The sequence below is a fragment of the Aptenodytes forsteri genome, unplaced genomic scaffold (assembly GCF_000699145.1).
Source record: "Aptenodytes forsteri isolate BGI_AS27 unplaced genomic scaffold, ASM69914v1 Scaffold155, whole genome shotgun sequence".
NCBI lineage: Eukaryota > Metazoa > Chordata > Aves > Sphenisciformes > Spheniscidae > Aptenodytes > Aptenodytes forsteri.
This window is the reverse complement of record NW_008794446.1, coordinates 6,010,662-6,035,431: the sequence shown is the minus strand read 5'-3', so window position 1 is coordinate 6,035,431 and position 24,770 is coordinate 6,010,662. Positions and strand designations below refer to the sequence as shown.

Here is a 24,770-nt window from a genome sequence, read left to right as displayed (position 1 = left end):
CTGATCAGGCTAAGCTTCCTGCTATGGCATCCTACTGATTTTGCAGTGTAAGTTCATATCTTTTACAGTGCTAGAACCATAATTTCCATTTCAGCAATAATTTAAGCAAGGAGTAGTCTGTTACAAAAACTTAACCCTTGATGCTACCACTGCACCAGTACCAACACAGAAGTAAAGTACTCTTCCGTACTCTAAACATGGTTTTGAAGTCTGGTCTGACTTCCTATTCTTTAGCTCTAGGAAAAGAATGGGGAAAAAAAATCAAAGTATTCTTAGTGTTGCCTACTGTACACAGTTGTTGATCAGCAGAGGTAAAGAACAGGCAGCTCAAAGCAGCCACTAACAGGGATCCGCATTTTGATAATCCAGTTGCTTAGTCAACGCAGAAAGTTAGGCACTACTGTGGGAAGCTGCACACACTGTAGTATTGCTCCTGCCCCTGGCTGTGAGAAGACTTAGGGTGCTGCTAAAAGCACCAACTAGAAGAAAAACCTTGCTACAAGTAGCATTAGTTGGCCCTAGAAAGCACCAGTCCTCTCACCTGTATTCCCTCTTCAGTAGCTCCAGTAGGACTAATTTCTCTTTCCTCCTTTTGGTTTTGTTGTTGCAGACAAAGTACTGCTGGAGCCACACTAACTCTTTCAAAAAAAACCCCAAAACCAAAAAAACCAACTTTGAATTTAGTGACACTGATCTGCCAGCATCTGGTGCTACATGCTTATATATGGGGTCTGTGCTCCAACGCATCAGTAGAGATAACACCCTTTGGAATATGCTTCCAAGAAAAATCCTTCCCTCAGTACTTCAGGTGCCCAATTCCCTAGTGTAACTTGATGTCTAAAGCAGAGGATACAAACAATCTCTTTCAGCATCCTCCCCTGCTCCAAGTACCTAAAAATGAGCTTCTTCAATAGACTACAGATTTACTGGAGGAATATTTGATTTTTAAAACCTTTACCAATGTCTAACCAGAGCCACTTGCTCAGCAGAATGGGCTGAAATCTCATTTCACCGTGTTCGTTTAGTCTGTAACAAAAGGCAGCAGAGCCTGGCTTAAGTATTCAATCAGGTTTTAACATCTTGTTCTGAACTGCAGGTTATTGTCTCTAAGCTATAGCATTCTGTGTTACAAATTTTGTCCTATGCCTTAACATCTGTGAAATTTCCAGGTTCTTTCACAGGTGTGTACAACCCCTGGGGCAAAGAAAAGAAAGAGGCATAACTCGTTAAGCAGCTGAGTTACTTTCAACTCACTGCACAACTCTTCCGTGCTGAGTATGAGAGTTTTAAGCCTTTTTATGACCCTTGTGCACAGGAACACAAAGCAATGGCCTGTCAAACTGTGAAAAGGGCAACACTCACACTAGAAGTACTGAAAACAGCAAAACCCAACAAGTCAGGAGATACCAGTAAAATGAACTTTATTTTAAAGCTCATTAAAAAGCTTCACAATAACACTAACAGAATTAGCATTTCCTTCATTTTATGTACCCCACATGAAAAATGTATTGTTTAGCAAGAGATGAAACTAAGCGTTTCTGCATGCTACTAACACATTTCACCATCTTATAATAAGTGCTTTGGACTGCAATAATCAAAAACCTTAGAACAGAAGGGTTTCTTCTGGAAAGTCCTTGTGAACGGGACAGACACTGGCTTTTTATTGACATACCCAATTAGATGTCCAGACAAAAGAAAACTACCTTGGCATCTACAAATGCCTACGAAGGTTTCAATTACAACCTTTTGAAGGAGCAGTATATATCAGAGCAAGGGCTTCTTTTCATCTTTAGTGATGCAAATGGTTAAATACTGCAGAGAAGCTTAGTATGAACTCACAATTCCACAGGAATCTGAAAGTTACCAAGGCAATTTTCCTTTTAGGATAGTCATGACCAACACTATTACTATTCTTCCTCCCATAACACAGCATATCCTAGACACGTCTTAAGAAAAAAATATAAATAGTTCCCAAAACAATGCATTCCCACCCCCCCATCACATACGACAGCAAAAATATCTTCTGTCATGGGATGAAATAACTTGCTGCAAGTGCAGTGGTTTAGTCCAAGTCCATGCTAATGGTGTTTTGATCACTCGGATGACATTCGCCATTTTGTTGAGGCATTTCAGAATTTTTGTCATCTTCTCCCATTTCTTCAGTTTTATAATCACTCTGTTCATTTAATGGGTTTTCCTCCTTAGGAGAGTCAACTTTTGGTTTTGGTTGTGTCACAACAGGCTCACAGACATTGTTTAACTCCTAAAAGAAAGGGAAAAGATGTGGTCAGAATATATACTAAGGACCCACCAGCTTCACTAGTGTGAAAAGTCCTGTTCCCGAAACACTGTTTGAAACTTGCTTCGTATTTGTTTCCCGAGACCAAACAAGTACTTTTTGTACCCTGAAATAAATTAACTGGTCTACTTTCTGAAGTTCTGTGGGCAAAGTTCAAGTTAATATTTTGGATTTCACATAGGGTTTTTTTTCCAGACTATTTTGTGCCTACCAGTTAACACTGAAAAACAACCTGAGTTTAAGATGACTGAAAGACTTAAGATGTCAATAAGCTCCACAGAACTGTATACAGTATAGTACAGCTCCTCTGCTTTCTACTGAATCTCCTTCTGTCCATACTTGCTAACTACCCTTTAAGAACCCTGGAGCAGTAAGATGAAATTGGGGGAGAGGAAGGGGGACATATCAGTCTAGCTTTAGCACCAGCCTCTCAAATTAGTTTCTTATGGTACTTACCTGTAGCTTTGCCTTAATTTCACTTGAATGCACAGCCGGATCCTGATCTAAGCTCTTCTTAGCCTGTGCACTCACAGCATTATTCATCCACTCTACCACTTCACTAACACACTTCTCTACTTTCATGATTTCCATTTCATCAATATGGATGTATTTCTCATCCTGCCCAAATACAAATGTTTTGTATTAGTTAATAATGTCAAGTTTACTGTCAAGTTATGCCAACAAGACTATCCCAATAATTCACAATTATTTTTGCTGATTTCCAAAATAAACAGAAGTTGGCAACAAGCCAGATCTGTTACAGCAAGAGACAACAAGAAATACAGATGTCAAAATAAAGCTTCCTTTTTCCAATACTCAAACAAGAAACCTAGTTCACAGAGGGAATAGAGGCTTCACAAACAGGTCACACAAAATATAACATTCTTAGCAGTGTTGATAAAAAACCACCCCCTCCCTCCTGGAGAGTCTTACGTGGGCCCAAGGTAGTTTAGACAGTGCAATTCTGCTGTACACAAAGGGAAAGGATCAGTCGTTCAACTTTAGGAGCATTCCCTACAATGCCATAGTTACACAATTTACTGATATCAGGAGAAGGACCTACACCCAGCAACACAACCTATGATTTTAGCTAAGAAACCTAAATATGGATTCAAGTTTTAAATGTACTATTTTCAATGATGCTAGTTATTTCAAGACTGTGTAACACTACTGAAGGACTTCACTTAATAATGACAATTTTGTAATCTATGGCTGCAAAGGCATAATTGTTTCTGATGCAAGTCTCAATCTCAAACCAAATTAGCTTGAGTGTTGTGAGCTGCCTTATTAAAACTCATTAAGTTGAAACCCAAGAAGTAAATTTTCAGAAGGCTTATCAAGAAAGTAATCTTCAAATATCAATGGCAAAAAAACCCCAAACACCCATATATGATAAAGCTTGATGTTTTAGTCTATCCCGAGTAGCTTTTACACTAATGCTTCCCACCATGGCACAATTTTTGTTCCCAAAAGAACTGGAAGAAGAGCTTCTAAAAATGTCAGATTAGCTTTTAAAAGGTCAAGAAAGACCACAGTCTAACCCTCACTCTTTATAAGAATGTCCTTTTCGGCCTGAAAACATCCAGAAATATCAAGCAACTGAAGATATGACACACTATGAAAGATTTTTTGAGTACTGGGAAACATTTGTGGTGTCAAATTTGTGACCTATATAACAGTAGACTGCAGCTCATCTGAAAGGGAATTTGAAGCCTCTGCCAGCTGATGAGCCTCAGTGAAACACTATGTGGTAAAAGAAAGGTACTTTGAGGCCACTTACGTTATTCCTGAATTCCCCAGCTATTGTAGCATAATACTGGAGCCTGTGTCCCAGTTCTTCTAACAGCTTTGGTCGTTCTTCTGCTTCTTGATAGCGCATTTCAATTGGAGTACCTAATTTCTAGAAAAAGCAATTCCTATGCGTTATGTAATCCATTAACATTGTTTTGTGTGGTATTTTGGAAATTTTGCCCTTTGGGCTTACTAACAGACCTACCTTTAAATCCTCTAATTTGTCTACATACACCTGCTTGGCTTCATCCTCACCCTCTTCATACAGCCAGCCTTCTGTCTCTGTTAAGAGCGCAGAGAATCCCTGCAGATCCTATGTATCAATATAATTCGACATGTCAAACATCAAAATATGCACCAATTGACTGCATGTGTTTCGCAGTAACAGGACACTGGTAAATATAAACATTAGTTCTTGGCCTCCTACATAAAAATTACATTTCTACTGCAGCTTTTCTCATTAAGTCAATTAAACCACACCAGTTTCTGAACTGGGAAACACACACATCTGCAACATAGGTAGCATTTATAGCCTTTTGTCCTTAATTAGGCCAATGCTTGGGGTGCAGCTTTAATTCATGTTTTTGGTTACAGATACAGCAACACAAGCTTCTCCTTCCACTCACCAACTTCCTTTGGAAACAAAACTTTATTCCATTTGTGACAAAATTTATTTTCAGGAATATGAAATATTTTATAGTATATATATATATATTTTTATATATATAAACCTAATTCTGGATCAGTCCCAGCCGTCATTTAAATGAGTTACAGTTTTCAGCTATTTCCAGGACGGCTATGAGAAAGAGCGTGAACCTAATTCTGGATCAGTCCCAGCCGTCATTTAAATGAGTTACAGTTTTCAGCTATTTCCAGGACGGCTATGAGAAAGCTTGACCAAGGAATACAAAATAGATATTTGGTATCAGTATTTTCAGAAAAACTCCTGAAACCATAACCTACCTTTTCACAAACAAACTTTTCATATGGTCCAGATAGCTTGTCCCTGAATTCATACACGTATTCTTCCACTGCATTCTTTGCATCATTTCTTTCTTTTTCCAGTTTGTCTTGCATAATCATCTTACCCTGTATAATCACAGAAACTATTTTAATTAAAAAATACCCATGTTCAAACAGCATTCTACAAAGCACAGCTCCTGTAAAACACAGTATCTCCCAGAGGCCTTGGCTCATGTAACTGCTGGAATTCTCATTGCTACGCAGTGGGCTCACCTGAAGAAATGGGCTGCACTTCTCTAGATTACAACAGCTTGAACCAATCTGTGATGTCATTCCATGGATCAGTGCTCTGATACTATCACTATAAACAACACTTCAATCTTTCTGATTAACATTTGTCAGTTATGTGTTAAAGTTGGACCATATATTTGCTCACTGTAAGTTATTTGAGTCCACACTCCAGGGTTACAGTAAAAGATCAGAAATTGCCTTAAAAAGCAGATGAACAGTTAATAACTACAATCAAGAAAGCAGTCTAAATCACACTAACTCACCTCTGTTTCAATATACATATTGAGGAGATCTTTTCCTAACTGCCAAACCAAGTTAGCTTCGATAGGTAATTCCACATTCTTCACTTTTATCTTGGGTTTTTTAGCTTCTGGGGGCTGATCACCTTTCTTCTCATTTGTCTGAATTGGAGAGAAGAAAAATAAGATAGTTTTCCTGACTTCCTTCTGATGAAGTAGCACTATGATGAAAGAAACATTCACAGGAAGAACATGCAGAGATTTTCTGTGTTCTTTCAGAATCTTCAAAATATACTTGAGGCACTTTCCCTTCGGGGATTCCACCTCCTGCCCTAGTCTGCTTACAGTCTATTTCATGGACAGTAGGTACTGTGCTACAGGAAGGACATTTCTCAGATACACGGTATATTTGCAGGTTTTCCAGAAGTGCCCATCTGTAGCTTAGCACTTCACTGGTGATGCTGACAGTGGCAAGATTTTAACCCAAAACATTTATCTTATACAGATGAAAGAGCACACTACTAGCATTATCATGCAAGCGTATGTTTTTCACACAGATTATTTCCTCTTAGGTTTATGAATTCCTGATCCCAACTTCTCTCAGCAGGCCTAATAAGCTTGGCCTCTAATAGCTGTTAAACAAATTGAAATGTCTGCAACCCAAACAAATTAGCTGTACAACACTGCATAAAGACAGGGAAGTGGTAGAGCGAGACTTCTTGCAGGAATTCTTTTGCAAACTCTGTACAAAAATCATCACAAGGTATATACATTATTTTTTCACACTAGAAAAGGTATAAAAATGAAAAAGGTTCCGAGCATGAAGTTCCTTACTTTTTCCTGGAACGTGTTACCATTTTAAAAGTCCCCGTTATATAGCATAACATTTTCAACAGTTAAAGGGTCACTCACTTTGACATCTGGGATTTTGTTTTCTTCAGAGGGAGGTTCTGATGAAGGGGGAGACTGTGACGTTTGCTGACCATCAGTTTGTACCTGGGACTGTGTTCCAGCCTCACTGTTGTCTTGCTGGATATTTTTCTGAAATGAAAGCCCAGGCACAAAGGATGTAGAAGGCATGTGCACTTGTATTTAATAAAACTTATAGGGCACTTCACTTCTGACGCACATACTGTACAAAGTGCCCTACAACGCATTCTGTGCACATGCAGAAACACACACGCTTTAACTAACGGAGACACAGACTAGGTGCAAGTTCAGAAGGACGTAGTGAAAATGCTACCAGTGCCAGGCTTGCAGCATAATACTTATGTGCGTGTGCGTGCGTGCTACCACTTTCTGTTACAAAAAGTGGCTTTTAATTTATTGAGCCATAGCTTTTAAGTTTTTTCCCCCCTTAGAAACTATTAAAACATCAAATACACCGTAACAATGCTGCATTATTCCCCAGCATTCCCCTCCCCTTCAATGCCATAGAAAACAATCCATCTTTCCCTTCCACAAGAAGTTTCAAAACTTTACTAATATGAAGGATTACACACAAATCCTTTTAACAGAGAGAGCATGGATGACTAATAATCCAAACCAAGTTCCAAACTATCTGAAACACTCTGGTAACAATGGCAGCTGCAAGCAACCCTACCCTCAAGCAACCCACCTGCTGCTATTTGGCACTTTGCCCAATAATTGATTTTGAAGTCCACACACCTTCAAGATAGCACTAATTTTCTCCTGTTCTTATAAAGACATTTTATTTCCTGAAAGCCATGCACATCTCAAGATTAACCTCATTTTGCTTCCTTAGAAGAAGGTATTTTTCTTCCAGAGTATGTAACAGCAGAACACACTTTCATCAGCAAGGACATTCACGCACAAGGAAGGTCAACTTACATCACTTGAGTTTTCAATAGGCCTCTGGTTCTGAGATTCCACTTCAGTCTCAACACTGACATCTTCGCTCTCTTCACTTTTAACTGGTTCTACCATGGATGCAGTGGACACACTGAAAATGCCATGAGTATTGACACGGACTTTCACTTTGACTTTAGACTTTTCTCCATCTTTCTGGGCTGCCACATTCTGGATAACATACCTACCTAAAAACAAATGAATCAATAGTCACACAATAGAATTAAATAGGTAATATTACAGAGCCAGGAAAACACCTCCCTCTTTCACAGAGAACACATTTTCTAAATATTTGATGAAGCCTCTGTGCTAATCTCATGGTCCCCAAAATGAAAAGAATACTACAAAAAACAAAAAGTATGATGCTTTTCAGCCAACTTTACCTTACAAATCAAAAAGGAGAACGTTTATTTTCATCATCCAGGGTAGGTTCTCCTGCCATTAGTAATTTAAAGTAAATACAAAAAGTAAAAGTTCACTCCCCCTTACTTGTGCTATCCCTGATGCTATAGTGGGATGAAGGAAAACTACACAAAGATTTATTTTAATGCCAACGTTAAGCGGTATGTCTTTTTAATACAAGTTACTGCCCAACATAGAAACAGTATTTCTAGAAGCATTATTTTCAGCTTCTAACATCCATGTAAGTCTGTCATTACCTTTTACTCTAGGGCAGAACGTAGTTGTTTTGTAACTCCTGTAGTACTTGAAACAAGCACTGTGAAACTAAAACAGACAGCCAACTAGTTTAACAGTATATGAGGAATCAGATCTCCTTGACATTAAGGGCAGACATATTTTTCCTGCCTACTACATGGTTATATGTGTATCACCAAAACAGTGACCTGGTGATTACGATGCTTGTACAGCTGCAAAGTACAAGTTCACCGATTTCATCACAGGCTGGATATACACATGCTCACACACACCATTCCTTCATCAAAAGATCTAAACCACACGCATACAAGCATTTACCTTACTTTACAGGCTAAAGCATGTAATCTCCCCTCTCCTGTAAATCCTATAATAGTGGAGTTGTGACCTGTCCTCCCTGTTGGTAGTCTCATCAGAACTACTGACTCACCCATTGGGACTACTAACAATTATGTTCTGAGCAGAGAGTTAATCGGTGAGTGAGCTGAAACCAGTCCGATTTTCAGTTCTGTTCTCACCAGTTTGTGGAACAGCAGTTAAATACTGTCTTGTTTGTTAAAGGCATATAAATTGCACACTCACAAATCCCACTATCGATCTTTATGGTAAGAGTTAACATGAAAGGAAGTCTGCTGTTTCCATAACTACAAAATATTGTGCTGGTTTCTAAGATACATGGTATTTGAACTTTGTGACTCTCAGTGAAACCACGTATTTTCTCTACTTCAAAGCAAATTAACTGATGTTTTCTGTTAGAATAATAGCTTTTGACAACTTTGTAGTGCATTAAGTATTAGCTGAAATATTGGTAAATCAGATGGAGATGGTTTTGCTCTATATATTCTCTCACCCAATTTAAGAATATTTATAAAGCTTATCTTTATCACTACAGTTCTGGTGATACTGTATTTTAAGTGCATTGTTAACCAACAGGACAGCTGTATTGTCAAATACTTAACAAAGATTTGTCATTTCTTCTACCACTCTGAAAAAAAAAGTTGAGCTTTCTAACAAACCCAAGCAATTGCTTGACAGGTAGTAATAGCTTTATCTTAATTTTACATGCAAACATGCAACATTTAATTGCATGCTTAGAACTCAAGAGCAATTATTTAATTGGCCTGTCTTTACCATCACAATCTTTTTCTAACTAATCACATCATAAACTCTTTGTAAGTGTCAACACTGTCAATGTTGTAATTTGTCAAAAAGGATGAAAGAACTGCTTATAAATGTTATCTAGACAATTCAAATCAATACTGTAGTCTTGTAGCTGCCACTGTTTCAGGCTGCCTTGATTAAGTTATTCAGCATTATGTCAAACCCAGAAAGTATAGGAAAAAACAACAACTAGTTACTCAAGATATGTTTAAGTTTTATATGCAGGAGATATTTTTCAAGTATTCCTAGCTTGCTTTAGCGAAAAGCAGAAAAGAAGATTAAAAAAGTTAAAAAGTTATCTTTTGCAGTGATAGCCCCATTCTAGTCCTGAGCATTTGGCTATAGTTTCCCCTTGTTTCTTCATTTGACTGAAGCAACTTTAGAAGCTAGAAAAATTTAAAAAATCCAAGTTCAGTTACCTATGGAACAGAAGAATTGAAAATTGAGTCCTCCAGACACAAACACACAGTTACAGAACTGATTTAAGACCAAACAATGTGAGGCAACACCATTTCCAGGACAATTACTTACCAATTTTTGACTCAGGATAGGGGACTCCATTAGGATCAGAATAAAAAGCTTCTAACTCAAATGGACCTTTCCTATAGAACGTAAGAACCTTGGAAAAAGGTGCTGCATGATTTCTGCTGAACACCTCATGAACCCTATAATTAAGAGAAAAGTATCACTTTTAGCAGAGTATTTGAGCTGAAAGGCTTTGATCTAGGGTCAGAACTCTTCAGAGAAATGTCACCATGTTTTGACACATTCACCCTTCTGAACAATTCCAAGAAAGGTACTTCACTACCGTAAGGAAAAAAAATTACTGTTGTGTACTGTAATGGGAAATTGTGCTATTCCATTAATTTTGAGTCTCAGAAGCAAGTAAGTTTAGATGTAGGTGGCAATTCAGTGACAGACTATCAGCAGACCTCCAAAATTTGTTTCCTGCAAAGACATGATTCTGAGCTTGGAATAGCGTAATTTAAATCATAATTTGCACCGTTCCTCGGTTAGTCTCAAAAGGCTAATTATAGCCCTGTTAATTCCTTACTCATTTACTTTCTGTGGCTCAGTTGAGAACCCTGACACCAGATTATTATTCATTCCTTGATATGACAGAAAGACAACCAGCTTTATTTTATGTTCTTCCTCTAGGGTCTGTCTGCTATTGTGTCAGTCTGATTCTAATTTCCAGCTAAGTGTTGTCTCCTAACTATGGAAAGATCTCATCTAATAACCTAAATGTGAGAAACTAAGAGCTTCACCTACAGTGTGAACCCACAGGTTGCTCTCAGAAGCATGTGACAGAACAATTAGATTCTGCATCTCCACAGAAGACAGGCTGAAAGAAAAGGCTGAATTACAAAGAATATGAGAAAGGTATGAACAGGCCCCTGTAGAACTCTGAACATCCCAGAAGTTAAACTCGGACCTCTTTACATCCTAGACAGCAACTGCATTTCCCACAGGCATGGCACAGTTAATAGCAGAGAGGTCAGAGTCTTAAGACACTGCAATGACAAGAAATTTCTCTTATGAAACTGAGTTAAATCCTTGCTTCTTTCTTCAGCCAGACAAATAGCATCCATGTACGCTCACAATATTTACATAGTGCATGAAGTTCCTACTAAAACAAGAATCCAGACAGGTGTTAGGAACACCTTGAGTAAAAAAAGCCAGAAAGGAAAGTGGGATCAGGATCCAGCAGTTGTTCTAGTTCATTTTGTATTCCAAAACCTGACAACCAGATAAGAGCAATCCAAGACAAGGTATTGGTTGGTAGCTCATTCAATCACAATTTTAAATCTTGTTAATTTTTTAACATATGAGCAGTTATGGTTAAAATTTCAACACATGCCTTTAACACAGTCTCCGCTGTCAACCATCTCTGGTACACGGCCTATGGGTTTTCTGCATCAGAATTTCGAGATCCTAATTTAAATGCAACCAGGAACATTATCCTTGAATTATGAAAGCCAAAAGCTTCAGAGAACTATAGTTTGAGCTACTTACCCTTCAGTGTCCTCTGCTTCTGTGTTCCACAACAGAGATATTGGGAATGGTGTAGCATCTGTCACAGAGAATTCTCTCACTTTAAAAGCTGGAGAAAGAATTGCACACTAAACAAAAAACAGACATGCATTAAAGTTGGTTAACTGCTCTGCTCCACCCACCCAAGACAGCTAAATATCTTTAAACAAGAGAAAGAGAACTGTGTTGACTTTACTGAAACAAAACTAGGCAAATTGCTTGATTTCAATGGAGTATGATAAGAAAACAGAAATCTCATACAGAAGTGTTTTTACCTTTTGGGTTAGCGGGACTTTTGGTCTTATTCTTACCATAGCTTGTGAAAAAACGTAACAGTCTAAACAAACACCAGGACTGTAAAGAATGTAAGTGCTGCATTACTTAGTCCTAAAAGAAGTGGTGTTTATCTTACAGGTCCTGCTTCTTTCCTTGGAGACAACTGATTGCTAGTGATGAAAACCAATTAGTCAGATGGGGTAAAGAAACAAGTCAAAGAGAGGGTGAAATAAGAGAATAAGTAAAGGAGAAAAGGAAGAAGGCAGAATGGGTGGTTTGCTTGTAAAATACAGTTCACTAGTTGGAAACTGTAAAAGTGGGGGGGAAGATAGACTAAAAGGCTGTTTCACATTGATGGAAAGCTGGATACCAGAAAATGCTAACTTGCAATGTTTTGGGCTCTCCATAGATACTTCTCATACACTTTGTTGATTAAAAATATCTCTTCCCTGAGCTTGACAGAGACTTAAATTTTTCTCATTAAAGAGCCCTATATCCTGTTCTTTGGAAGGGAAGAGCAGACTGCTTACAGAATACACCCAGCATCAGCACTGTCAGCAAAGTACTGCACCACAGAGGAGCACTCTAGACTTTTTAAACAGCATAGTCCCACAAAAAGACCCAGTGAACATGTATGTTGCCTTGTGTGCTTTAAAATGGACCACTTCTGCCACGTCTCATAACTGCTTGGCTAATTCTTCAAAAAAGTGCTTTCAAGAAATGTTTATCAAGTGTTGCCAGTACTATACCTGCAGAGCACAGCCCCTAGCTATGGCTTCATCTGCATTCAGTGTTGTACTGACATCTTTGCCAAAGAATTTAGCAATCCTCTCTTTGACAGCAGGAATGCGGGTTGCTCCTCCCACAATCTCTACAGCAGTTACATCTTCCACTTTCAGTTGTGTTTGTTCCATTAATGAAAGCAGAGGCATCTCTATCCTTTGCAGCAAGTCAGCACACAATTCTTCAAATTGTGACCTAAGGAAAGAAATGGAATTAACCAAAGAATGCCTGTCCCACCACTAAGATTTCCTGGTATTCTTGTTTCCAAACTGATGCTGACCAGGTCTGTTAACTACACTGCAAAGAGACTTAAAGCTAAACCCCTGTGAGTAGGCTGAAGTGACAACCATAGACAAGACTGTACATGAACAGCTGCTTACAGATTTTCCTACACTGCTATCAATGTGGTTAAATAAGATAAAGGTATTGTTTGGGCAGGTGCTATATATTTGCCTCTCAGCAGATGTTACAGATAAGAATACAGAAAACACTCATACTTCCTTTACAATGAAAAACTGTTGCCTAAATACTGGAGAGAACAAAAAAAAAACCCCACCACTCTCTTGGCAGTAGTTACAGGACTAACTGATTACAAATTAAGTTGTGCCTGTGAGCGTGTGCAAGAGATGAGACACACACAGACTTCATTTACACTCAGGCCATAGTCAAGTCATCCCCCATAAGCACCGTTTACTGTCCTCCATTTCTCCACCAATATCCATCGTACAATAAGAACAGAAAAAAGCAACAAAGCTTCAATTGTTGCTATCTTAAGAGCAGTATGGGATTTAGTTACCTAAAATACACAGGAGGCCTAAATATGCAGCCAACCCCCCTGGGTCTGGTTTGCATGCATCAGCCCATGGTTTTAAGAATGTGTCATTCTACAAAAAGAATCCAAGCTTCTTATGCATGCATTATTACACTGGAACATTGCTCAGGTAGCTGAACATTACATTTCACAGCCTTAGTTATTCTAGCATTACAAAAAAGCCACAGCTATTCAGCACTTGCACTTAATTTTAGCATAGTAAGTTTCTTTCAAACACGGAAAGAAACACTTCTTTAATATGGCCACCAAAGCAACTGCCTGTCTTGTGTAAAACTCACCTGTTCATTTTTCCAGATACATCAGTATCATTCATGAAACACTCAATATTTAGGGGAATGTCTGTGCTATTTGAACTCATTAGTTTCTTCAGCTTCTCACATTCCTGATACAGACGAAGAAGAGCCCGAACTTTTGCTTTTGGATCCAGCTTGTACTTTGCTTTTATTTCTGCACAAAAGTAATCTACTAGCTTTCCATCAAAGTTTCTTCCACCTAGGAAAGGGTCAAATGCTGTGCCAAGTACCTGGTTTGAAAGAACACAATTATTTAGCCTTACACTCAGTAAAAATCAAATGGAATAGCAGTCTTCCAATATCAGCAGGCCTTTGCTTCAAAAAGGTTGGGGACAAGTCAGCCTATCTTCCAATGCACAGGCTTAAGTACTTCAATCAACCACATCAGCCAAGAATTGCTCTTCACTTTTACAGTGGAAGTAAGTAACTCGGTGACAATCCTAAGCATTCACAATTTTAATCTATACATACATCCATTTAGATAAAACAAACTAAGTGATAGCAGTTGTATTGTATATCTTACATTGGTGTATTGCAAGGAATTTACAGCCCATATTTGAAACCATCCTAATGAAATGAAGGACACTGATAAAAATCTTTACCTTTTGACTCGTTGCCACTTCCTATGCATTAAATTACTTCAGAAGTTTAAAAACAAGGCAGGTTTACAGGCTATTTGATTCTAACATCTCAAACCCTTTTATTTTCATTTAATCTTACTACCTTTAGTTTACTCTTGTTGAATGCACAGGCTGACACTTGAAATGCAGAATGTCCCATATCAACAAATACAACTATCCGTGGCTTCTCTTCAGGAGCTGGAAGGTCTTGTTTGTAAATTCCGTAATTCAGAGCCACTGCAAAACAAGTGTCAGACATTATCAATGCAATCCCTAGTGAATCTCCAATCGCATGCCATCACATCCCTACGAATATTAAGCTATAGGATCAAGAGCAGCAAGACAAATCCAGACATACACCTATGCAAGGTCTTACCTACATGGAAGCTTTATTCCATTAATCTACGTTGTAGAATCTAAGAAGTAAAACATCCTTCCTTAGTCATGTATGTGCTCTCTAAGCATTTAAGCATGCAAAACTAAGAAGCAACAACTCTGTTCAGGGGTTTTCTACTTTCATCTGTTTATTAACAACTTGGGTTTTTTGCTTTGCATAGTAATCCATAGTAATCAAACACAGAGCATCTTTACAACAAAACCCAAACCCAGTTTTGTAATTACAAGGAGTGTCTCCCAGGCATGAAGGTTTTGTCTGAGAATGGTATAAATGGTCAGCAGAGGCTGCAAAAGGGAAGAATCTCAGCCTATACAGAATATCTGGCAGCGACAGTTTGTGAAGTGCATCAAAAGTGTAAAACAGAAGCCAGTGGGGCATGTAAACACAGGATAACGAAGTCAAAGGACAGAACACAGTTTTGCAGCAGCATTCATTCTGGATGGATAGCAGTGTCAAAGCTAGGCAGGAGGCTGATGCAGTAATTGAAGATAAATAAAACCCTAGAGAGTCTCGGCTACATGGTTACGCAGGAAAGGCTGAGATTTTGGCATGAGATAGAATGTGCAAGAATGTACATTTGCGTATGATGAAAATATCCCAAGATGAAGATAACAGCCAGGATAGTAGACAGATGATCAGGCAAGAGAACTAGAGCATTAAAGAAGGTGGTAAGCAAGGCCCGGAATACATGCTCCGAAGAGCAATGTTTTATAGTCACACTGCCATCCTCTCACTTGAGGAGAAAGGGACACCGACTCCCTCTCTCACATCAAAAGCAGTAGTTCCAGACCATCTGGAACAAGGACAGCCAAGTTTCCCACTGATCAGAGACTTGAGATTTATGGATTCTGGTGTCTAATAAAGTTCCCCTGCAGTTGGTGCACTCGTTCTCATCTGTGTGGATTCTTTGGAGTCTGTAAAAACCCAACACCAGCACTCATTAATCCCTCCCACAAGCAGTCATTAAGAGGTGGTTAATTAAAAACAGAAACTCTATTTCACAAAATGTATCTGTTATATCCTTGAGATCTAGATTTGATTGAAATCATGTATTGGTCTTTCATTCACGTAACATTTGTATTTCTGAGCAGACTGAACACATTGCCATTGTTTCCAAGCTAAAAATAAATTTATGAACAAAATTTGATGAGTCACAGCAGAATTTGCCTCATTAAAAACAAAACCTATTTTTCTTTTCTGCCCTATTATACCTCAGGAGCCCTTCCCCAAAGATATAATCAAAGATTGTTACATTTAAAATATTAGAAAAACTTGGATAATACTCATTAGCCTTGCAAGGTAAAGAAAAGAAAATTAGAAATGCTGTGTGCTACACAGTAAAGAAAGGGTGCTAAGGGAATGAAAGAGCTATCTGCTGTTCTGGGGACCGTTCATCCCAATGGCAAAGCTTCTAAAGATCCTTGCTAAAAAGTCCTGAAAAGCTCTCAAGGTTCTTGCATGGCCATAGACTGGGATGATGTGTTCTGCCAAACAAACAAAAAGGAAGTGACAATGCCTTTTTTGGCAAGGCCTTTAGTTGGCTTATGTGAACCCATCATGAGAGGTCATCTCTGAATTGGGTGTGAAGGATTACTTCTGCTTCAATACAGAAATGGGTTGGAAAGGTACTCTTTTTTGACTGCTAAGGTTGGAAAACACACTTTTTTGAGTGCTAAACTTTTTTTTCTTTATGGATACAAAGTTTCTTCATAAACATTTTGAAAATGGAATTTGAAGATTAAAAATAGAGGGTTGGATATTCATCCTTCCTCCTCGTCTCCCCACAATCACCCTAGAGATGTACAAGCCCTGTAACTCAGAAGAATCCAGGCACATGGGACAAAGTGTACCTACTGTGGGGTTCACACTTACCCAGATCAAGAATTCACACTACCACATGTTCTCTTTAGCACCCTGCTATATAAACAAAGAATTAAGCTAAAGCTCCATGACAGAAACATGCACCTATGGCTTTTGCAATGATACGGTCAGATTTGCTCTTCACTAGGTGCAAATACATAGTGTTCAATGTAAAGATCATAATACTGACGAAACAACTACATTTACTAGAAATCCTATTCATTACTGTGTAGATACTCATCTAAAACTGATTCCAGAAAAACATTTTAAGATACCACTCCATCAATGCATATTTAAGATTGCTTTACTCCTTAAAAAAATAAAATATAAAATTCAAAAGCATGAATCCAGCTGGTGCGCACCAAAAATGCTCGCATGGACCATTCTCCCAAAGTAAACTCTCCCCTACTTATCTAACTAATGTGGGCAGTGGGAGCAGAAAAGTAATTGTCTTCTGGTACAGACCTCTACTTCCCAATCCTTCCCCCAGGAAAAAAGTGCTGGTTATTATGCCATTTAAAAACATGGAACAAATGCTCTCTCACCAAATGCAAACAGAAAAATGCAGGAAGACAGGGTAAGAATGCTTGTTTTAAGAAAGACCAAATAAACTCTTGGTTCTGCCAATGTGTTTTTAGAGTTCTGAAGAGATTAGCAAAGGAGATTAATTCCCTTTTTTGTGTGTGTGTTTTAAAACCACGATTATACTGACAAAAGCCTTGGAAATTACTAAGTGTTGACGCTTAATCAAGGAACTTCCTTTAAGAGTGGCTAAATCCCACAACTGTGCATCATAAGGTTTCTTCCATGAAATCTGAACAGTAAACTAAATGGACAAGTAGTCCAGGCACATGTGGTGACTCCTAATTAAGTACTGAGGGAAATAACTATCACTAAAGCGTCATCTCTTCTACCCCTTCACACAGAAGACATTAAAATGAAAGACTAAATCAAGAGAATAGCAACAAGTTTTTAGAATGTTTGTGTCTCACATCTGATTTTTCAAGTCAGACCCTGTTTCTTAGGGTAACTAAATGCACCCTCTATCACACTTTTCATTTGCAGAAACTGCTATTTTCCCCTACTTACCTGCTGTCATGTCATTCATTAACCTAAGACAATTTAATCCAACAATCTGAGCTGCATCCAGAAGAGACCTCCTTTCAGCATCTGTGAAAAATGATGGAACCTGAAGAAAGCAGGTGAGAATGGGAAGTTATTTCCAGAAAATGAGACATCACACTGTTTATTTGAAAGTATTCATTTAAAAATTGTATCTATTCACCCTCTTTGAGGAATACACTTGCTCACTGCAAGTCTTAACATGCAACTACCGTACTGAATAGAGACTTCAAATATTCTATTCAATCAGGCTGAGATGGAATTAAACGAGTATCAGCTAGTTTACAAGAGCAGACACTAGTAAGAAACAAGTTATTTGTACACAAATGAAAGGAACCTTAATTACTGGTGCAAAATATGAAACTGGGTATTATGGAGACAGAGACATGAAAAAAGCTTAATCAGAATTAGTAGATGTATTCCTGTCCAAGAAAGTAAAGCTCACTGCAAGTCTTAACATGCAACTACCGTACTGAATAGAGACTTCAAATATTCTATTCAATCAGGCTGAGATGGAATTAAACGAGTATCAGCTAGTTTACAAGAGCAGACACTAGTAAGAAACAAGTTATTTGTACACAAATGAAAGGAACCTAAATTACTGGTGCAAAATATGAAACTGGGTATTATGGAGACAGAGACATGAAAAAAGCTTATCAGAATTAGAGTAAGAAACAAGTTATTTGTACACAAATGAAAGGAACCTTAATTACTGGTGCAAAATATGAAACTGGGTATTATGGAGACAGAGACATGAAAAAAGCTTAATCAGAATTAGTAGATGTATTCCTGTCCAAGAAAGTAAAGGGGGGGAGGGGAGGGGGAGAAGGAAGTATGGCAACATTACAGATGTGAGAGATGCAAAGAAATAAGGGATAATGAATAAAGAGAATCTGGTTTGGCCAAAATTACTTTGGGCAAGAAGTGGTAAGAGATTCTGAAGGAATATGTTGTTGAAAATTTGCTACAGATCTCTAGCATTGGCATTGGACAGTGACCTCTGATGTCCTCAGGGACAGAAACTACATCATTAGAAGACACTAACTTTCCAGGGATTGACTGGAGAACAAACTCTTCTAATAACAGAACTAAATATTCCTAGATGCAACATGAGACGGACTTGTTCAAAGAGTCATTGAGAACACAGAGACATGTTATTTTACACTCAGGCTTTGCAATGGAATGACTGTTCTTCATCTGAGGTCATTTTCTGTGCAGTCATAAATTGAAAAAAAAAAATAACTTACTGAGAGGAAGAACATAAACAGGACAGAAACTAAGGTTTTCAGCTGCCAGAGGGCAAACTTTGATAAACAAAGGTGTCTTTAATGAGTGATTAGTGTGCTTAGTCATAGAAGAAAGCTGCAGCAGAAGGGTATATACCTGGATCCCAGAAATGTTCTGGGTCCAAAAGTTCAGACATCTCCAAGAGAATGAGTTCATGAAGGGGGTCAGGGTCTGGAATATGGAAGCAACCCTGGGATTTCTTCAAGTCAAAAGCTCTAAAGCTAGTTAGGATTAATCCCTTTGTAAGTGCTTATGCAGTGCTCTTTTTCACTCTACACGAATAGAAACAAAATGCCCTCAATAGCTGAAGTTAAAAGACAATGTTCCTGTGCACTGCAATTACTTACAGAAATAACACAGTCTGTTACTGGCTTTTTCAGGTTACTCTCTGCAGTCTCCTTTAATTTAGTCAGTAACATAGCTGAAATCTGTTCCACACTGAAGATATGCTCCTCATCCATGTACATGACCTGGATAGAAGAAATAGGTAAAATAATTCCATTATTTCAACTGGAGGAAAAATTACATACATTTAATGTTTTTTGATACACTGCTGACTAATACTCTTTCAATCATGTCACACTTAATTATTTCATTATAGAATTTCACTTTACAACTTAATTTCCCAGTTGAGTGTCTACAGAAGCAATAATTCCATTTTCACAGACTTAAAACATCAAGAACCATATCAACTCTATAGATGAAGGAAATGACTAGGAAGTGATTTGAAAAGTGACACAAGTCCAAAATGTGACGAAAGCTAGACATGGTCACACAGCATTATGCCAAAAAAGTAGAAGTAGCCATCAATTTTCAAACTGCTGCCAACTGTAAAAAAAAAAGTCCAGAATTACTTGCTGACTATTTTCCCCTGACATTTTTATGCTTCTGCTCATATCTGCAAAGAATCTCTGAAAGGAAGAACTGCAGTTCACCTATGCACATAAAACAACTAAAAGCTTAAGATGAAGCTCAGCAAAAAGTTTATTTGTTGCTCCCTTACCAAGAATTTATTCTTGAATCACCATTTTTCTGTGTAATAAAATAAATAGCAATGATGAAGTGAATGAACATGTTACAGTTGATTCTTGAAAACAGCACTTGCCTTTTATTCACATCAGCCCAGCTGGGGAAAAATTAAGCACTTCAGTTTTAATAGAAAAATTGTTCTCTAAACATCCCAGTTTTAAATACACAGCCCTAAGCTAGGGTCTTCATTAGTGAAACAGCAGCATCTGTTAGGCCAGCAAGGCTTCATTATCAGTATTTTTATATACTTCTGTAATTGAATACGATGTTATTAACTGCACCTATTCTAGGAAAAGCTGACATTGTATCAGCAAACTCCTTGAAATGTAAGCAAAGCATTAGTCAAACCTGCAGTGTGGTACAAACTGGTTTTGAACATCTGTTGCAAGTAACTTACACCATTATGTCCATTAAAGACAAACATGTCACTCATTTATAGCAGTTATTCTAAAGAAGAGTTCCTACTACTTTATAAGGAATTTGTAACCACATAATTAGACTGTTGCAATGCATTCTACACAAGAGCAACAAAAAGGTTAATACCTTGAAGTAAAACCGTATGACCTCGTAATTATCTTAGCAGTTTTTCTGCTGGGATGTTTGAGCTGGATGTGCAATTTGCCAACAGGGAAGCTCACATTTCAGCAATTACTCGCAAATGAACCTTCATTTGATAGTTAACATCCACCATTTAAAGATGAAGCTGTCTATTCATGCAAGAGCTCTTCTTTAAGAGAAAGGTTAAAGAAAACCTTCAGGGTAATTAAATGAAAACCGTATTTTCATGACTAGGTGCTGAAATGTAAACTTCTAAATTTAGCTATAAAACCCAAAAAGATACACTGCAAATTTACCTTTACTCCAACTCCACCATTCTTCATAGGAACCAAATCATAGCTCAACTTCTCTTTTTCCTTCTGAACAAAAGGATCATTAAATGCACGGCCATGGAATCTCTTGAAGTTAGATACTGTGTTGTGGGCATGAGTTATTTGCTGTAAAGAAATACAGGATATTTAGAAATCCACTCTTTATCAACCTGCAATGTTCAGCGCTGCTCTGTATGCCCCCAAGCATCAGTCAAGTTTTAAGGCAACTGCTCACTCACTTGTCACATCTGCTTCTATAACACCTGTAATTACTATCTGGTACTTTGTATCAGCTCATTACTACAGAAGATTACATGAGTCAGAGATATGGATACTTAAAAACCATTATATATTAAGTATTATAAGGATTATACAAGTATCTCTAAAATGTCAAAGCAATCAGGTGACCAATAACAGGATCTATAGTGCCTACTACTTTAGTCACGTAATTTAGACAGTATTCAAACAATTAAAGATAGAAGCCAGCTTCACAAGTATTTGCAGTGCCTGTAAACTGGCACTCCAACCCCAGCCACCTCACCTCCAGCTGTTCACTTTAAACCCCATTACACTGAGTGCAAACAACTGTTTCCACAGTTACTAAGTTTCAAGCTGGTAAGTCTCCCTATACATTTCAATACTTACTTTTTCCCCTGAGCTAGATCTAAACCATGGCATTTCCCTGTTGATGTTCACCTAGCCGTCACTCAAATTCTTGCACCAGACCAAAGAAGGATACAGTGCATAGACAACAGCAAGAAACACGAGACTCTTTTTTGGTAACAATGCTAAACTACAGCGTAAGCTCCCCACAGAACCAACTGACCTAGAGAAGAAGCATTCTTTATCAGGAATGCAATGCAGAACAGAAATTAGACTAGACCGGCCTAAAAGAGATACTGCAAGTATCTCAGAGTAGAATGAATCCTATGCTATTGGAGAGAAACTATAAAAGTGTGTTTTCTCTCCAGAATAGATTTAGGCAGGCACCAACAGATTGCATGATAATAACTCAAATGACAAGCATACCAAGGAAGATTTCTAGCATTCACTACCCTCAAAGGAAAGTGTCAGTTTCTTATTGCATGCAAACTTTTCCATCATGGAATTGAAGAATGAGCTACATCTTATATTAGAAGACCATGCAACTATGACAGTTCTCCAACAGAAAAACTCCCTGACGAAGCAGGCCATACCCATACTATTAAACAGTAAGTTTTAGAAAGCTGTGTGTGCAGAGAAAGATGTCAGACAAATTCCCTGGTGGGAATCATCCCTGGTTTATTCTAATCACCAAATAGTGCTCAGCAATTATTAGTAAGAGCACAAGCTAGTACAGGCCAAAAAACATGCCAAGAACTATTCCAGTACTTTAATGCAATAGAGTATTTAGGCTCCTGTGTCCAAGATAATTTCCCAGCATGGTTTCATTTATTTGTGTAGTCATAACTTCAGAGTACTTGAATGCTACGTAATTGACAGCTGTATTGCTGAAGAACGTAGACGCAAAAATAGTTACCATGCAGTGGGCAGAGAAGCACAAACATTCTGATAGCTTTTATAGCCTAATTTAGAATTAACCTCAGAGCTTTTACTAAATGAACAATCTTAAGATATTTTTAGAGTAATTGTATGCCATTAGGTCTGTAGCATGTTTTAATATCTTCCTGCTTAGTCACAATTAAGAAAGCTGAGAATTATGGTCTGTTAACTACCATACTGCCCTCATCTCCAGATGCTACCAGACTCACCTAAAGGAAACAGAAATTCTCTGAAAATTCACTCCAACAGCAGCTCCTCAAGTGTTAAAGCAAGAGAGCACCTCTGAGTATTATGAGCTCTCTCACATATAACCACATAGTTGAAGTTGCCAAAAATTGGGGTTTTTTTTCTTTTGTTCTGTAGGTTTTTTGTTCAGGGTTTTTTTGGTTGGTTGTTTTTTTTTTTAAACTAAGAAACTCATTCAAATTAAAGGGATCATTTTACTCCTTGATTTAAGTAGCTACTACACCCTAGGACACTGAAAATATAACTCTTAGTTGTCCACATCAAGAAACCTCTACATTTACAAAAGAAACACAATTTACATCTCAGCTGGTCAGCCAAACTGGACTGCTTACAGCAAGAGAAATAAATGCTCTGAAATCTTTTATCATTCTAAGTATGACATTCTTTTCTGGCAAAAATATTTAGTTTCAACTGCTAGGACAACCAAGCATGAAAGACTCAACATAGTAACATCCTATAAAGGCTAGTCTGAAGGCAACTGTAGTCACAGGTGTTCATCACTGCAAATACATGCTTTTAAATGCAATTCAAGAGACAGAATCTACTTCACTTTCAGCTTACTTCACATTTTCAACAGCATTTACTGGAATAATCTAACAATACTGAAACACACTCAAGAGTACATAGGATTCAGATCACTTGCTGTTTTGAGTAACAACTCATTTCTGTACAGATGAATCATACTAGTTTCTGACTTGAAACAGTGGAAGCAGTCAAACAAAAGCAATGCTAAAATGAAATCTAAGGAAAAAACACAAACATATGTATTTACTTTACTACTCCAAATGTTAACCTGTAACTGAAAGTGTATGTGTGCTTGTGAACATGTAACATATTCGTATTTCCTTGGCTGTTCAAAATTAAAAGGGGAGCTATTATAGTGGGGAAAAAAGTCTTCTTTAGTGCTCTCTCCATGGAAACCCACTGCAGTCCTTTTACTACAGGAGAGATCTGCACAGGCCCACGGAGGCTGCACGCCTGGCCTCCGCCGGCAGCAGTTATGTAACAACCTACAGTACAATACCTGAGGATTTATTTAACCAGTACATTCAGTTATTCTAAGATTTGTCAGGATTAAGGCCTCCTTTTAAACTGAAAATACTACTTTAATGAAGAAAACATTCAATCTTTCAGAGGACTTCAATCAAAAAAAAAACCCCTAAGAACTTACACCTTCAAAAACACAGGCATTTACCTTTCAGTGAAACCAAAGGTAGTAAGGTACCTAAATAGCTTTAAAAATCTGAGCTGAAACTCTCCCTTTGCACCTAATTTTAATAAATTATACACAGCATTTAAAATGTTTTCCTTCAAGCACAAGGAATATCCTACATACAGCCATTAGGAAAAGAAACCCGATGACCTTAAGTTGTCAGAAAAGGAACACGTTCAACTGGAAAATATTACCATTAATGAAAGTGAGAACAGTAACATTCTATTAAAAACATCCTGCACTTCTCTGAAGGAAGCATGGCAGCGTAGTGCAGCATTTCTAAAATAAAAAGGCTTGACAAGGAAAACGAAGTTGTTTGGTTTTAACTACAGCAAGCCAACTCTCTTTACACCCACTGGCACTTGAACAGTTTGCACTGGCCGATTTACTGTTATGCACAAATGCCAGGTAACGACCTACCTGGTTTTTAGCCGAGACACCAATAGCTCTGTTTTTGGATCCAAACGAAACCACCGATCTGAAAAGAACAACAGGCTAATTAACTCAGTGCCGACAATAAACGCGACTGAGGACTATCATGGATGCGTTCTCTACAATCGCAGATAAAACACCAAAGTCTTTCTGTTGAAGTGCCATTCTTCCAGCTTGCGGTAAAACACTACAATACGACTCTTATCCTTCTTAAAGCCTTGGCTCGAATCCAGGACTTTTCACAATGGTTTATCCAAACAGTTAAACACGACGATCACAATTAAGAGCTCACACCCAGACTAAATCCTACCGATCTGTGTTTGGCTGCTCATAACTTCACAACTAACTCCTGCTTTGAGCCTGAGGCTTTCTACACCTGACCTCAGACTAAAGGAGAACTGCTCTGGGGCAGAGCCCGCCCGACCACAGAGAGGGAACGTGTCTGTGTGTTGTCCCCGTGTCCCATTTAAACCAGGCTGCCCCGACGGGGATTCCCCTCGCAACCGCCGGCTTTCGCAGCCTGCCGCACAATTAGCCGAGAAGCCTCCCCACGGCGGGCTGGCTTCCATTTCCAAGTCAGTGCCCGCTGCCCGCGGGACACTCCGGCCCCCCGTCTCGGGACGGGGGGGACACAAGGGCACGCAGCGGAACGCCGCCCGGCCCTGCGC

At 38.3% G+C, this 24,770-nt stretch overlaps 1 protein-coding gene across 1 annotated transcript in view; it reads right to left on the bottom strand.

Annotated features, from left to right (window-relative positions):
• Window positions 1–1,395: 1,395 nt before the first annotated feature.
• Window positions 1,396–24,770, bottom strand: part of HSPH1 (heat shock protein family H (Hsp110) member 1) — a 25,085-nt gene continuing 1,710 nt past the window's right edge. The window contains exons 2-18 of the mRNA XM_009290211.2: window positions 24,091–24,165; window positions 20,655–20,795; window positions 19,119–19,241; window positions 17,452–17,551; window positions 14,209–14,342; window positions 13,471–13,715; window positions 12,327–12,555; window positions 11,284–11,390; window positions 9,799–9,932; window positions 7,435–7,640; window positions 6,496–6,624; window positions 5,608–5,745; window positions 5,054–5,179; window positions 4,296–4,403; window positions 4,080–4,199; window positions 2,756–2,917; window positions 1,396–2,263 (exon numbers count right to left, since the gene is read on the bottom strand). Coding sequence (XP_009288486.2) covers window positions 2,063–2,263; window positions 2,756–2,917; window positions 4,080–4,199; window positions 4,296–4,403; window positions 5,054–5,179; window positions 5,608–5,745; window positions 6,496–6,624; window positions 7,435–7,640; window positions 9,799–9,932; window positions 11,284–11,390; window positions 12,327–12,555; window positions 13,471–13,715; window positions 14,209–14,342; window positions 17,452–17,551; window positions 19,119–19,241; window positions 20,655–20,795; window positions 24,091–24,165 — 2,478 coding nt within the window. The 3' untranslated portion in view covers window positions 1,396–2,062. The remainder of the gene's footprint in view (window positions 2,264–2,755; window positions 2,918–4,079; window positions 4,200–4,295; window positions 4,404–5,053; window positions 5,180–5,607; window positions 5,746–6,495; window positions 6,625–7,434; window positions 7,641–9,798; window positions 9,933–11,283; window positions 11,391–12,326; window positions 12,556–13,470; window positions 13,716–14,208; window positions 14,343–17,451; window positions 17,552–19,118; window positions 19,242–20,654; window positions 20,796–24,090; window positions 24,166–24,770) is intronic.